Genomic DNA, 16191 nt, shown 5'->3' with positions numbered 1-16191 from the left:
AGACTATCCACACTGGGTTCCAAAAAAGATAGATCCTGAGGTTACCTCTGGTAAATAGGACACGCTTCCAGCTCAGTCTTGCGCAGCAGAATGCCACTTGTTGTTATGCTCATAACCTTTGCTTTGGGTCTAGGATATGAAGTTAGGCTTCAAAAATAAGTTCTTATTTACAAAATGTTTTAAATAGTATTTTGCCGAACATTTTAATGTGTGTTATTTATAGAGAACAGTTTTTCTTATTAATGCTAATATGAAAAGTTAGGTATTTATATGATGATTGCAGAGGCTTCTGACAACAAATCATTGAAGGGCGATGCTACTACAATGAATTTTATAATATGTAATAGTCCACGTACAGTGCCCTGAAATCAAGCCGACTTAAATTCCCCTCTGCCACTCTTTGGCTGTATACCTAAGGGCCTGCTTCCTAACCTCTCCTAGCCTTAGTTCCCTTATCTATAAAGAGAAGGGGCAATGTACCTATGGTTGGTGTAAGGAGTAAAATAAAATAACGCATCATAAGGTACCTGGCACAGAAACAGTAGCTGTTTTGTAACTGTACGCCTGCATTATACACAAAGGACTACTTCTCAAGTGTGTACCTTAAACTGTGACACCGATAATTTCACAGTGCTGCCATTTTGCTTACCAGTAGGATAACTGGTGTTAAAATTTGAGACAATTATTTTTAACCCTCAGCATCTCTGAAAAGAAATAATAAGCAACATTTCAGGAAAAAAATAAGGAAATGTTGACCCAACTTTTGATTTGTGAAATTCAAGTGACAGTAGTCAGCTGAAATACATATTTTCTTTCTGTGCAGGAAATTTGATGTGACAGATTTACGGTGAAGTAGAACATAAATATTTTTGGGTATTCCATAGTTAAGCCAAACCTGCCTTTATTACTCAAGGAATTCCAATGGGCCAGCAAGGGTATGGCAGGTAATGAAACTTCCATGGCTGTAACACTTAAAAGCACCATGGGTCTCTTAGAGAAAAAATAATGTAATACACAAGGAAGCTGTTATCATCCTGAGTAACTCAAGCCAAGACTCTGCCAGTTATTCCCAGTGTAGGGAAGGTATAATGTTAGCATTAAAGGGGTATTGTTTTTCTCCACTGAATCTTCAAGTCCAGATGTTTATAACCTTTATATAAAGCTTGAATTATATGGTCTTGAAAAAAATATTTTAGCATAGCAAAATACACTTAAAATAAATTTAACCATCTTAACCATTTTCAAGTGTACTTGGTGGCATTCAGTATGTTCACACTGTGCTACCATCACCACCATCCGAGTCTGTCCCTGTTAAACACAAACTCCCCGTCTCTTTCCCCCTAGTCCCTGACAACCACCATTCTACTTCCCATCTTTATGAATTTGTCTCCTCTAGGGACCTCATACAAGTGGCATCAGCCAGTAATTGTCCTTTTGTGATTGGCTTACCCACTGAGCACGATGTCTCCAAGTTTCAGAATTTCCTTTTTAAGGCAAAGCAATATTCTGTGTATACACATTTTATTTATACTTTCATTTATTGACAGACAGTTGGGTTGCTCCCCGTTTTTGGCTATGTGAACAATGCTACTATGCACTGGGTATATTAATATTAATTTGAGACCCTGACTTCCATTCTTTGAGGTATATACGCAGAAATGGAGTTGTCTGGTAGTTCCATATTTAATTTTTTGACAAATGGACACACTATTTTCCACAGCCACTACACCACTTTACATTCCCAACGCTGTACATGGTTCACAGTTCCAATTTCGCCATATCCTCCATAACACATTAATTTATGTTTTTCTTTTTAATCTTCACCCGAGGACATAGTTGCTGATTTCAGTGAGACGGTAAGGGAGGGAGAGAAACATGGAAGAGAGAAACATCTATTGGTTGCCTCTCATTGGCACCCCCACAAGTATATGCACCTAGGCATGTGCCTAGACCGAGACCTTCCTTCCATTTGTGGGGAGAATTTCCCAACCAACTGAGCCACACCAGCCAGGGCTGGTTTGTTGTTTGGTTGTTTGTTTTTTAATAGCCATTCTAATGAGTGTGAGGTGGTATGTGTGGAGAGCAGGATCAATAAAATGGCATTGGTCTGACAAGATGGCATAAAGTACATAAAACAAAGTTGAGTCATTTATGTCAACCAAATGGCTGTCGGTCAGCCAAGACACTTTGATTCAAGAGGGAAACTACCTAAGTCAGAGCAGACATGTCTGGCAGAGACATGCCTAAGATATCTGCACATGTGACCAGAATAACCATGTCTGCAGAGCGGGACCACCCATAGATGGGCTCCTGGGGAAATCCCACACCTGGCATCAGGAGAGCCAGGACATTCATCAAAAAGATCCAGAAGGGTGGAGTACACCACTTTCAAGGTATAACTGAGGCAGGCTCCAGACCACTGCTGAGACAGCCGAACTCCACACACCAGAGTCCTGCTCCTCACCACGCTGATCTCCCTTGGCATTGGCTGCCTGAGGCTGTGCCCTGCTGGACTGGGGACGTCTGTCCTGCTACTCACCTGGCTCTGGAGACCATTCCTTGCAAGACGCCAGCAACTCCCTTGCCCACCATGCTGTCTCCATGGCCTGCACACGAGACTCTGGGACTCAGGTTCGTTATCACCCATTCATCGTTGGTGTGTATGTTATATTTCGCTTAGATTGTTAGAGTGTGCGTAGGAATTAATGTATGTTGATGTTCTACTTTGAGTGAACCTGCATTCAACAAAACTGAGTGAATAGCATAGTTCCTGGGTGTGACTCTTGTCTATGACTCAGTGCCGGGCTGCTCAGCAGACCGCTAGCTGAGCAGTGTCCCACTGACTTATAGGAAAGACTATATTGGGAACATATGCTCATGACAGTATGAAGAACAAAAATGTTTTAATTCTATCATCTCTAGAAGCAAATACACTTCACCTCACCTTCACAGCCAGGAAGCGAGCACCCCCCAAAAATAAAATCTTTCCCCGGGGTACTGGGGGGTGGGGGGGACCGCAAGCCCCTATTCATCAGGGATCTGCGAGAACCCAGCGAGCTGCGAGGTTGGGGCGGGGGAGGTAGGGAGCAATAAGGAAATGTCAGGCGGAGCAAAGCGGGACAAAGCTGGGCTGCCAAGGGAAGGGGGAGCGAGCCGCCTAGCGCATGCGGGTTTCCTGGCTAGCGACCTCGGGGGTTGCCCAGGGAGGCCCGCACAGGTCCACGCATGCGCTCCCTGGGTTGGTGCGACCTGGGACCATGGCGGTGGCGCTGTGTAGCCGTAGTGCGCTCCGTCTGCGGCTCCTTGTTTCGGCTCCGAGGTCGGGTCTCTCCGTTCCTCTGACCCGGACCGAGGCCTCCTTCAGGTAATGGCGCCCAGTCCCCTGTGGGAGTTCCCGTGACAAGTTCACGCGCTGGGTGGGGGGCAGGGTGAGGGTGGAGAGGACGCTAGGAGGGAAGGGCGGGAGCAGGGGGTGCGTGGGAGCTGACCTCCCCTCTGCTGGCCCTGCCTTAGCACTGGAGCAGTGCAGCGCCTTCTGTTCTGGAACTCTGGAGCCTTGAAGGATCCCGTGGTAGAGCCCAGCCTCTCCGTTGTGCAGACCAAAGACGAGACAGGCAGTAAGCCAGGACAAGTGGAATAGGGAAACTGAGACGGATAGTTAAACAGCCGAGCAGTTTACAGCCAGGTAGTAAATCACAAAATCCTATCTTCTGTAGCCGAGGACACTTAAGAATAAATGATTTATACTTCTCCCCAACCAAAGGGTAAATAGCTTATATCACTCTAGTCAAGGAAATACATAGCAGAAATCCAGCTGGTGCCATTTGTGCCAACCACACTCAAGGACAGATGAAGTTAAGGAAATAAATCTTGTTTTGGCATATCAGCATAAAATTCATGAATATTCTATTGAGATCCTTCCCTGAGCCCTCCTCTAAACTCCCAGACTTTCAAACCCTTAAGAAATAAAGGGCCTCAGCATGCTCTTCCTCCCTGGAGTACACCTGCACCTTTCCCTTCCTCTTCCCTGCCTCTTCCTGCACAGGCCCTCATTTTCTAAGCCCTAAGACCTCATTGAGACTTGCGATCTGGGGAGTAGTGGGCAGCAGCAGCTCCTTCAGGGCTAACCCCATGAACAGGTGTCCAAGGCCCCCTTTTCTCAGACTTTCTAGAGAGCCAAAGCTGCCCAGCCTAGTAGGCTCTCCTGTCACTTCTTCTATCCTAAGCCCTTCCTTATGTCAGTGTCCCCAGCTCTAATAAATGTACTGCCAGAATCACCTGGACTCGTGTTGTGAAGCCTCTGCTGTACAAAGTCAAGAACCCACACACTGCAGGCCGGGCCTAGGCAGACCTGCTCAGGGCCAGGCCCCTTTCCTGTAACAAAGGGACTCAGGGAGGAAACATAATTTGCTTAGTCACAGACGTACTGCTGACAGAGGTTACAACCTCAAAGCCCTTACTCAGTCTGTTACTCTGTCCAGTCTCTTAAGAGGCAATAATCTTTCGTGTGTTGTTGATCAGAGACCAACCTGAGAATGTATGTGACCTGTTAGCTCTCAGAAACACAGTCCCAAGTTCCAGAGTCTTCTCTTTGGTGACCTCATGCAGGAGAACCACCTTGGGAAGTGGGAAAATTCAAATACCTGGGCCTGACTCCCAGAGGTTCTGATGGTTGTCTGTGGCGATGCCCAAGAATCTACCTTTCTCTTTTCTGACATCCCCCCACACACATGCATTTTGAGATAAACCAATAACCAAAAAAAAAAAAAAAACAAAACCTCGATTAATCTCTGACTCACTGTCTTAAAAATGGGTGTCCTGGGACTCAAGAGATACTAGGCAGAAAATGTGGATAGAGAAGCAAGAAGCTTGCTTTACTTTACTCCCTATGGACCTACCTACACACACACACACACACACACACACACACACACACACGGTATATGGGCAAGTTCCATTCATGACTAGGAAGAAAAGTCAAATGCTAGGTAGGTACCTGGCATTTAGAACTTTACTATATGTAATGTGGAAACTTCTTATTTGAAAACTTTTTTGGAAGGAGAAAGGAAAAATCTGACTGGCTTTATATTTTTTATGTTGTGATTGACTAGGAGCTTCACATTTGATTTATGTATTTTTTATTATTTTAGATATTTTAGATTTTCAGGACTGTTTTGATACAGATGGAAAACTATGTCAATGTCTGCAGCAGTGTAAATTAACACTGAAAAATGGCGATTAATCCAATTTACTGTTTGCAGGAAGGGCTTGAAATAAAGTTGTTGTGATTTTACCAGTATCAAAGTTATAATAGGTTATTTAATGGTTGTAGGAAGGAAGGGCGGTCCATTAGCACTGCAAATCATTCTTCCTAAAACATCTCTGAAAAACGGGTTTCTCTGGATTTTGAACTGCCATTTTATGAATGTACTTGCAAAGTAATATGATATGTGATCAGGGAAAACAAGCAGTGGTACTGGTTAATCCTGAAACAAGGCTGCAGCCCAGTATAAGTAGGTAAAAGCACTCCGGAAACAGCCAGTGCCCGACCTGCAATTCAGTTGTGTTCCAAAAACTTGTTTGTAAGTCTGTTTTTGGGAATGCTGGTCTTTTCTTATTTTATAATCTATAAAGTGGTATGTCCCAGGATTAGATTAAAAAAGTCTTTTTTACCTAGAATTGTAGGTTACATGCAGTTGCAATATTAATAACTTACAGAACCTAAAAACCTGCCAGAAGAAAAGTGTTTTCCAAATTCAAACTCAGGATGTTCTGCCTGAGAATCAGAGACTCCTTCACGTGGCACCTGCCACCACCATCTGTCTGGTGGTCAGGGTGCATGTGGTCCTCCTGCTGGAGCCCTGTTGGAGACCGTCTCCAGCTGTGAGGTTACCAATAATGCATTGCCTCTGGCATTCAAATGGCTCCATTGCCACTTCCTAGCTGCAGTAACATAAGTAAGTTATTGGGTTGGCAAAAAAGTTCATCTGGTTTTTACTGTAAAATGGCTCTAGTAGCACTTAGCTGTCTTTAACTTCCTTCAAAACAATTTTGATAGATTGTATTGTGACAGCTGTCATGTCAGTGTGCATTTAAAAAACGTCAAAATTAGTGAATTTTTGGGTAGCCATTTCATATTGAAGATGGAAGAAGATAAGCAACAGTTTTGGTATATTATGCTTTATTATTTCAAGAAAGGTGAAAATGCAAAAAAAGATTTGTGCAGTGTATGAAGAAGGTGCTGTGACTGACCAAATGTGTCAAAAGTAGTTTGTGAAGTTTCGTGCCGGAGATTTCTCACTGGAAAATGAAAATGCTCCATGGTTGAGTAGACCAGTTGAAGTTGATAGTGGTCAAATTGAGACATTAATTGAGAACAATCAACGTTATACCATGCAGGAGCTAGCTGACATACTCAAAATAGCCAAATCAACAATGTTATTGGTGAAAATAAAAAACGTGTCTTTTATTTTATGGAAAAAATAAATGCACTTTTTGGCCAACCCTAGACTTAACCTGTCTGAGCTGCCACATGCCTTGCAGAATTATTCTGAGGATTTGAGATAGTGAATGTAAAAGGCCTGGCACATGAGAATTAAATAATTAGTAGGTGAAATTAGTGATGATAGAAATATGAATATCTAAATAGTAATACAACATATAAAAGATGTAAAAGTATGTCATCAAAATTCATGTAGGATAACCTTGTAGTAGCAGCTCCAGCAAAAGCAGGGGTGGTGGAAGCTGCAGCAGGACCTGCAACGGCCCAGAGGTTTTTCCTGAACTTCTCAGATGCTCTGATCAAAGAGGACCCCCAGGCCGCAATAGAGGACCTGACTGAGGCTTTGGAACAGAAACCAGATGAAGCACAATAGTATTGCCAGAGAGCATATTGTCACATCCTTATTGAGAATTACTGTGATGCCATTGCTGATATAAAGAAATCTCTTGAACGTTATCCAAATAATCACTGCTGTGCTGAGAAAAGGGATATGTGAATACCATGAAAAAAATAAAGCTATGCTGCTGCTTCAGAAACTTTTGCAGAAGGACAGAAATTAGAACGTGTGGATGCTGATTTTATTGTCTGGATTAAAAGGTGTCAAGAAGCTAAGAATGAGTCACAATCCAAGGTGTCTGTATCCCAGGGGCCCATCAGTCAGAAATTCAGTACGACTGGTATCAAACAGAACCTGAAGTAATCATCACGCTTGCAGTCAGGAATGTGCAGAAGAACGATGCATTATAAAGGTGGAATTTTCAGAAAAAAGGTTGTCTGCTTTAGTGAAACTTCCTATATCCATCATCATCTCATACAAGAAATTGGGATAAATTGGTTGGAGAGATCGAAGAAAAAGAAAATAATGAGAAGTTGGAGGGAGATGCAGCTTTAAACAGATTATTTCAGCAGATCTATTTAGATGGTTCTGCTGAAGTGAAAGGTGCCGTGAAAAATCATTCACAGGGTCTGGTGGGACAGTTTTGAGCACCAACCGGTCTGATGTAGGAAAAAAGGAAAGTTGAAATCAATCCTCCTGATAACATGGAATGGAAAAAATACTAAAAAATTAATTTGCTATCACTGTATTGCATATATATATTCACTTAAATTTCATGTAAATCCATGCCCTATGGTAGCTTTATTGTAGCCAGTGGTTACTTTGGGAAAAAATATACAAAAGAAATAACTACACATATAAGATAATAGAGAATATGTAGGAATTTCAAAGTGAGGCTGTATCCTAATAATAGCCCCCATTTTTATTTCTAAACAAAGTGTAAAAAGTGTCAGAGGCTCAGACAGTCAGATGCTCATCTTGACTTTGCAATTTCCGAGCAGTGTGACTGTGGCAAATTGCCTAAACCGTCTCATCCTCAGGTTCCTCAGTGGTAGAATTTGGTGAGTATAATGTGTATCACATGGAAAAACGAATGAGATGATATAGCTGTTCGCAGAAGCTGTTATTTAGTTTAATGATTAAACTCATTTTAATTATTTACACATTCTCACCTCCCCCCACAGTGAACGCTTCCTCTTTGAGGGGTGTAGTTCAGCGCGCTCAATCAGGAACTGATTGCCATTATATTGCTCCTGACCTTCTTCCCTTTCACAAAATTATCCAGCCTCCCACAAAAAAAAAGCAGTCAGGACAAATATGAGGTAAGATGAAGGCTGTTTTACCTGAGCGTGCCTTTCTACAGGCTGTTTTTTAAAAGAGAGACAGGATTTTTTTTTTTTCTCCCAAGAAATTATTAACTCAATCCAGTAGTTCTTAGCCTGGTTACTTATTAGAATCTCTTGGAGATTTTCAAAAATACAAATACCTGGATCCCACCTCAGAGATGCTGATTTAGTGCAGCCTGGGCATCTAGAGATTAAAATTTTCCAGGAAAGAAAGGAAAAAAAAACACTAAAAAATGCTTAGTTATAATAATAAGTAAAATTTATTAGGCACTTAAAAAAAGTTTTGCCAGATGAACCAAATCTAAGTTTGAGTCCCGCTAATACAGTGGGAGGCAGGGAATGTTCTCCTAAAAAGGAGCTGAGTAGGCTGCCATGTAGGTGTTGGTGAAGGCATGGTGAACCTGATGTCTGCAGCCTACACCCCCAAAGTCTCCTATACCCCCCACTCTGTCGTAATATGGCAAACTGCATAGTACCTGCTGGTTGCCGGTTTGATTATCTGCCTTTTTGCCAGCCCCCAAGCAACATGGAGTGCCCAGACAAAGTAGATGTTTAGGAAATATATGAATGAATGAATGAACGAACGAACTAACCAACTGAATAGTACAATGGTGTGCTGGCACTTTAGAGAGTACCTGCCAGGGTTTTACCTTTTACCAAATGATGGTCTCCCGGGATTGTCGTAGGCAGGTATATTTTCACTTTTCATAGGTGATTCTAATGACCATACTTGCTTAAGAACACCTGGGTTAGAGAAGTGATTATTAGGAGGGAGAAAATGGAAAAGACAAATTGACAGCCTAAGGAAAGGCATTTGTTTCTGTGCTTTAAATTTTCCAAAGTTTTCTCTTTTTTCCTACTTGAGAGTTTGAAAAATTTGGTATCTTTTTTAAAAAAATATTTTATTTTTAGAGAGAGGGGAAGGGAAGGGGGAAGAGGGAGAGAAACATCAGTGTGTGTTTGCCTCTCACGTGATCCCTACTGGGGACCTGGCCTGCAACCCAGGCATGTGCCCTGACTGGGAATTGAACTAGCAGCCATTATGGTTTCTAGGCTGGCACTCGATCCACTGAGCCACACAAGCCAGGGGAAATTTGGTATCTTAAATGTGGTTCAAGTAATAAGCACATGTCAGGGCCCTTCAAGGCCAGGTATCTGCAGCTGACTCTTCTACCACACGTGCAACTTTTTCTGAGGCCTGCCTGCCGTCTCAGTGGCCCCTTGATAGATAAGCTGCAAAAAAAATGCTATCCCCACTTCAATTATATTTATGTAAAAACAAGTCATTCAGTAAGTACAGTCTTTTAAAATAAAACTTTTTTCCCTTATGTTTGAAATTGATTTGCTTTTGTTTACAAGCACTCCTCTGTCCTGTTCCCCCAAACTGGTAATTGACGAAAGGTTTCGGCAGCCTCCATGACAATGGCAGGTACCTGTGGTGTGGTCACCTACAGGCTGCTGCTGACAGTGTTCTAGGGACTTTTTCTTTCTCCTTAGCTGCAAACCCTTCACGGTTCAGCCTCAAAATATGCTCCCTCTTTTTTCCCCACACTCCTGCCAGGCCGAACGCTGCCTTGTCCCCACATATGTCCCTTGCTCCTATGCCTTTGATCACACTATTTCCTCTTTTAGAATCATCTTCCCACCACATCCTTGGAAGTTCATCTTAACTGCTACTTTCTCACTCTCCTCCAGATACCTCTGCCCAACCCTGATGTGATCTCTGTGTGTCTCTACAGCTGCCTTCAAAGCCTTCTGCCTTTACAACCCTTCTCTGATGTTGAGTTGCCATCATGCCCAACTCTGAACTACCCAGTTTTATTTCTATATTATTAGGCAACCAAAAGAATACAGGACAGGGATAATAATTCTAAAAAAGAAATTTGGAATGGGGAATGCAAGTATAGATACAACAAAGTGCAGAAGGAAAGTAGAGGGCTTTTTTTTTTAAATATAAAAAGAGATCATAAAAGCTGCAGGAAAGGAAGCCTGTTTAAGCCAGTACCTCAGCGCTGACTCCTGGGGCCCTGGAGAGGCGGGGACAGCAACACCCAGTCATGACAACGCACTGGCCTGGACATTGACAAAGTTGGTGGAGGGAGGGTGGTCATCTTATTGTACATAACATCCTCACTGTACAAACTTACAAGCAAGGAAGGGAGCCCCTCAAAAATCGTTAGGGCATGAGGAGTAAAAGGTCAGGGTATTGAGCAAAAAAGAAAATTAAAAAAAAGAAAAAACCGCAAAAAGTAAAAAGAAAGACTGACTTACAAAAAAGGAGAAAGCAGCAGAAAGCTGGCATGACATGTGCACGGGCAGAACAGACACGCAGTAGCCCTGGCCCGAGACCCTCTCCCTACCAAGCACGTGCAGTTAGATGCTGCGTCATGGGAGGTCTTGGGCCAAGGAAGGTTGGTAGCAAGGGAAAGGCTCTTGAGACAAGAGCTTATGGACCTAGGTATTCAACAGTCAACACAGGAATATTTCAACATCTTAAAAAACAGTCTGGCCGCATCAGAGCAGACAGGCATTCCCAAGTAGAGCCCTTCTGTAGCTGGCTAGAGAACGTGAGAAATCAAATGCCTAAAGGACAGCCTTGAGATCAAGGCCTTCCCTGTGGACCCCTGAGATCTGTCTCACCCGTGGGAAAGCTGCCAAGGCATCTGCCGGGGCAGGTAGCTCCTCTAGACCTGCTGCTGTTCAGATGACTGTCCAGGGTCTGTGCTGCTTTTGCTCACCCTCACATTCCATTGTGCGTCATTCCCGGGTCGGCCTGCACTTTGGCACTGCCGGTTTCCAGCTCCCAGGCATGTGCCCGTGGGCCTGTGTGACCGTTGATTTGAGCAAGCCTCTCGGTGCTTTTGTAGGGTAAGCCCCAAGCTGTGCTGTAGGATAGTCAAACGTGAAGACAGTCCAGATCTGCAGTAGGAAGATACAAACTCATGTTCTTGTTCAGGTTTGGAAAACTGAAGCACAAATCAAAATAGTCTGAGATACCTGAAGAAGGTACTGGAGCTGAGTCGTGTCTATAAAAGGGCACTGTTGTCATATTTCATTGGCACTGCTAAATAATAATTTTTCTTCGGGGATGGGCTTTTTCTTTTCTAGCACCTCAGTAACCTCTGCCAGAGTGGCTGTGAATGGTGTCCACCTTCATTATCAGCGGACCGGAGAGGGCGAGCATGCTGTCTTGCTGCTTCCTGGAATGTTGGGTCTGGAAGGTTTTAATGGAATGCTCTTGTATGCTGTGTAATCTGTGAGGCTTTCACAATATAGTTGCCACATACTGATTATTAGTTTTAGTGCTTTTATGGAAATGCTTTAAATAATATTTGCTACAATTAATGTTAGGTGATTTAGAAAGATAACTTTCTGGTATATGCATTATTTTACTCTGTTTAATACAGGTATTAAATACCTGTTTTTTCTGATGCAAGTACACCATGTAGTTGGTTGCCTATGGTTTGAGAGTCAAGGAAGGGAGTGTGGGAAGAAGGGATAGATGAAGACAAAAGATGAGTGGGTGACCAGCCATTCCAAATTGCTGGTTTTAAGGCTTTTCCCGGATGGGAGACTTTTGGTGCCAAAAGATGGACTGATGGCCCTTCGTGGTGGACTGTGTGTCCAGTCAAAGTAAGAGCTAAGAGCAAAACTGATCTTACAGACTTTTTGAAAATCAAAATTAGATTGATATGAATGGAGTATTGTAAAGCCAGCTGAATCTCAGTCTCATTTTGCAGATAAGTAGTTTAGATGTAGAAACTTCAGGAAAAGATTTTCCAGTGATGTCAGGACATCTCAGATTTGGTTTTAAGGGTTTTAGCATTGCATTGTTTTGTTTAGTTAAATAATCCCAATTGATACTTATTTCCTTATGATGTGTTTGTTTCTCTTAAAATTTTTCAGTTACTTGATGGTTTCACTTGGCTGAGCCTCAGCCAATTATGGTACCATTGTAGCTATTGAGGCATCCTTGTCTAGATAGTATTTAGTGTCTTTTGTTTTTCTTTAAGTTATGTAATGAAGGAGGACATTTAACCCAGTGGCTGATGTTGAGCCAAACTTATCTGTGAAAGCAATGAATAATTTACCAGCTTAGATTTCCATTATTTCAGATTGCAATCATTATCCAGGTATAAAAAACTTGACAATTTAATTTTTGTTTATGTAAAACATTAACCTCATTCAAAAATCAAAAAGTCAAACAGTGAGAGTGCCTCTCCAATCCCCTGTCCCCAGCACCCAGTTCCCCTCTCCACAGGTAACCAGTGTTGATGTGTTTTGTTCTCAAGTGTCTTAAAATAAGTGTTTTAAGGTTTTAGTATTCGTTGCACTAAAGTCTTCAAATGTATATCTGTGTGCCCGAAAGCAAGTGTTGTTATTTCTGAAATTGGTCTTGAGTCGGAGTGTTCCCCTTCCCTGCCTTCTCACCTCCTGCCCCTCCGCGGCAGTCCCATGGGCAAGCCCCTCCAGTGCAGGAACCGTAATAGCAGTAGGCATGAGCTTGAGATCCATTTATGTTTTTTTCTTGGGTTTCTGAATGATTTACCTGATGTTGAGAAAGGCATATCTTGTCAGAACAATGATAACATCAAATGATACTATACCATTTTGAAAGACACTTTCTAACAATAGCTAGTTTATCAAGCAAGACGTTTAGTATCTCTTTGTGGTTTGAGCTTTGAATCCTCAAATACCAAGCAGACCTTAAAAATAAAGTGCTGATTTGCCCCTGGACTGAGCTCTTTGAGGAACTGGCCTCGCATACCGCTTTGAGTGGGTGTGAGCACAACACGTGGGAGAGCTCAATGTGTGTGTGCCCGCAGTGGCCGTGACTAGTGGGCAGGCTGGGAACTGCCAGTCAAGCCCACCACTGACTTGTTAGTGTATGTTGTTCTGTAATTTTTTAATGAAATAAACTGACTTGTTTCTTTCACACCCTGCCCTCCCCAATCATTTCTGTGTTTAACTTTCTAGTTGCTAGTTATAACCCCCCAAAAGTCTTCTGGGCTATTCACATTAGCTTAGTAAAAAAACACCTGGGGTTTTAGAATTCTACTTTAAATAACTTGGATCAAATCTCATAAATTAGTCTACAGATATTGGAATCTCTCTTACTTGTAACAGTCACTTAAAAAAAGAAAAGCAAAAAATAACCCAGAAGCATATCATCAGTAAGCCTAATTCTGTGCAGTTTGATGATTTATTTTTTAAAGGAAGATGAAGCTGAAGAGGTACCAAAAGTGCCGGACTTTAATAATACAGGACCAGGGTGTCTGTCTTTCTCAGAGTAGCCACTAGGGGGCCATAAGAGACAGGTCTGAGCTCCCAGGGAAAAGGAAGTCAGCCTCCCAGTAAATGGATTCCATCCTTGCAAGGCTCCTCTGCTGATTATAATCAGATGTCTAGCTTTGAGGAGAAACTATTTGCCTTGTTTTAGGATTGAAATTATTTATTTTTTTACAGTAATGCGTTTGAAACAATGAAAGCATTCACTTGAATTAACCAAGTCACTGTTTTTAGGAAGTGGAGAGACTGATTTTGGACCTCAGATTAAAAACCTAAATAAGAAGCTCTTCACAGTGGTTGCCTGGGATCCTCGAGGATATGGACATTCCAGACCCCCAGATCGAGACTTTCCAGGGGACTTTTTTGAAAGGGATGCAAAAGATGCTGTTGATTTGATGAAGGTGGGTCTCTTAGGGAAGAGCCCAAGGGTGGGAGGATGGCTGAGCCTCTCTTCATTTATTTTGTTTTTGTTTTTTATTTCTACAGGGACGATACCATGCGATTCCTATAAAATTAAAAAAGTTCAAATACATATAAAGAAGAAAGTAGAAATATCTACAGTCCAGCTATGTAGAGATACCACCACCAAGACTTTGAGGCTCTGCCTTTCTGGCCAGTCTTATTACATATGTAAATACACATGTTTATATTGATGGCATGATACTGTACTTAACGTTTTTGCAACTTACTATTTAACTGAAGAAGTTGTCAAAGAGATACTACCCTGTCAATAAATATTAGTTTACATCAGTATTATAATAGGTGCATAGTATTTCATTGTATGGATGTACTGTGTCTTATTTTACCTCTCTTATAATGGTAGATAAATAACTTAATTTCTTTATCCTCACCAGAGGATACATTTATTGATTTTAAAGAGAGAGAGAGAGAGAGAGAGAGAGAGAGAGAGAGAAACATCGATGTGAGAGAGAAACATCAGTTGCCTCCCGCGCATGCCCCAACCAGGGGGACTGAACCGACAATCTTTTGATATATGAGACAAAGCTCCAGCCAACTGAGCCACCCTGCCAGGGCAATAACTTAATTTTTAAGTTGCCCTTTTTTGGTGATTATAAACAGCAGTGCAGTGAACATTCTGTTGTCCATGGATGTTTTAGTCCTCATTTTTTTCCCTACTATATATATAACAACACTGCTTCAGGCATCCTGGACCCGGGTCCCGGTGCACATGTGTGAGAGTTCCATACGTATTTAGGAGATGGCTTGCAGGCTTATGGAAGATGCACCACTTCATTTTACAAGATAGCGCCAAGTTGTGTCCATAGTAGTCATCCCAATTCTTGAACTTAATTTTCCCAATTAATTAATTTTTAGCTCTAGACAGCATCTTTCAGATGTGGTCTTTTTTCACTGTCCCTGTGCAACACATTTTCAGAGCCTGGTTGATTCACCCCAGGAGTAACAACTTCCCCATGACACCATTCTCTTCCAGACTTCCTCCAGCCATTCTTCACAGTGCTGCAATCGGTCACTTTACCAGATGCAGTGACTTCATTTCTTCCAGTTTCCCTTTCTAATCTACACAGCTGTTCTCAGAGTCTGCTCAGGTGTGCATGTGCATGCCCTTGTCATTTGTCATGTCCAAGTACAACTGATCTCCATTACTTCCAGTTCCTTGAGATTTTATCCAATGAGAAGTGGTTCCTTCAAAATTCGAAACAATTATATTTACACTAAATTAGTTGAGAGAAAACATTTTTGTCATCAAATAGTGAACTCTAGGATTTTTCGTTAATTGCCAACTGATAGTCCAAACCCCACAGCAGTATTGATTCTGTTAATTATTGATTATTGGGTTCTTTTAACAGAGAGGAGCAATAACCTGTGCTGTGCTTTTTGTTGTATTTCTCACAGACACTGAAGTTTAAGAAGTTCTCTTTGCTGGGGTGGAGTGATGGTGGCATCACAGCACTCATTGCAGCCGCAAAATACCCATCTTACATCCACAAGATGGTGATTTGGGGAGCCAACGCCTATGTGACTGAGGAAGATGAAATGATTTATCAGGGTAGGTTCCGTGAACTGGAGATGTCATGACAACATCTTCCTTCCCTCTCTCCTTTAATTCTTTTTTTAAAAGATTTTATTTCTCCATTTGTAGAGGGAGGGAGAAGGGAAGAAGAAAGAGAGAGAAATGATGGTGGGAGAGAAATATCCATCAGTTGCTTCTCACTCATGCCCCGACCAGGGACTGAACCCACAACCCAGGCATGAACCCTGACCGGAATCAGGCTGGTGACCTTTCACTTTTGCTGAGACAACGCCCAACCAACTGAGCCACACCGGTCAGGGCTCCCCTTTAATTCTCATTTTGATATGTAGTTACAAGCCATATCTCATCCTCTTCTAGTTCTTAATTCTAAGGTAGGAAGAATAATTTCTCAGAAAAGTAATGCAATTTAACCAGTCTATGTTTAAGAGCTTTCTCTTTCCAAAAGTGGTACCTTCGTGACTCAGAAAAGGGCTAAATTAGTATTTACATTTTCTGCTCCTGATAGTGACCTTCCAGGAAGGAGGGGTTTGATGTGCACTGTTACTTACATAACCTCTTTTAAAATAATGTGAGTGTAAACGAGAACATTATATTCAAGTATGAAACCTAATATATATTTCTAAAGATTTTATTTATTTATTTTTAAAGAGGGGAAGGGAGGGAGAGAAACATCAACGTGTGGTTGCCTCTCTCATGCCCCCAG

The 16191-nt window shown here is 42.1% G+C and overlaps 1 protein-coding gene and 1 pseudogene across 4 annotated transcripts in view; both read left to right on the top strand.

The window, feature by feature from the left end:
• Positions 1-3162: 3162 nt before the first annotated feature.
• The window catches only part of BPHL (biphenyl hydrolase like), a 32611-nt gene continuing 19582 nt past the window's right edge, over positions 3163-16191 (top strand). Inside the window, exons 1-5 of one of the 4 annotated variants that reach the window (XM_024552317.4) lie at positions 3164-3364; positions 8024-8161; positions 11294-11406; positions 13709-13875; positions 15350-15503. In XM_024552317.4, coding sequence (XP_024408085.1) covers positions 8157-8161; positions 11294-11406; positions 13709-13875; positions 15350-15503 — 439 coding nt within the window. In that variant the 5' untranslated portion in view covers positions 3164-3364; positions 8024-8156. Of the gene's footprint in view, positions 3365-8023; positions 8162-11293; positions 11407-13708; positions 13876-15349; positions 15504-16191 lie in introns of all 4 variants that reach the window. The other 3 variants (XM_053920428.2, XM_024552315.4, XM_024552316.4) reach the window with 3 other exon arrangements.
• LOC139440815 (protein SGT1 homolog pseudogene) lies at positions 5184-8017 on the top strand (annotated as a pseudogene).

Source organism: Desmodus rotundus, chromosome 3, assembly GCF_022682495.2.
Source record: "Desmodus rotundus isolate HL8 chromosome 3, HLdesRot8A.1, whole genome shotgun sequence".
NCBI classification, from domain to species: Eukaryota; Metazoa; Chordata; class Mammalia; order Chiroptera; family Phyllostomidae; genus Desmodus; species Desmodus rotundus.
The sequence above is the reverse complement of the archived record's forward strand: the minus strand, read 5'-3'. Positions and strand labels throughout refer to the sequence as shown.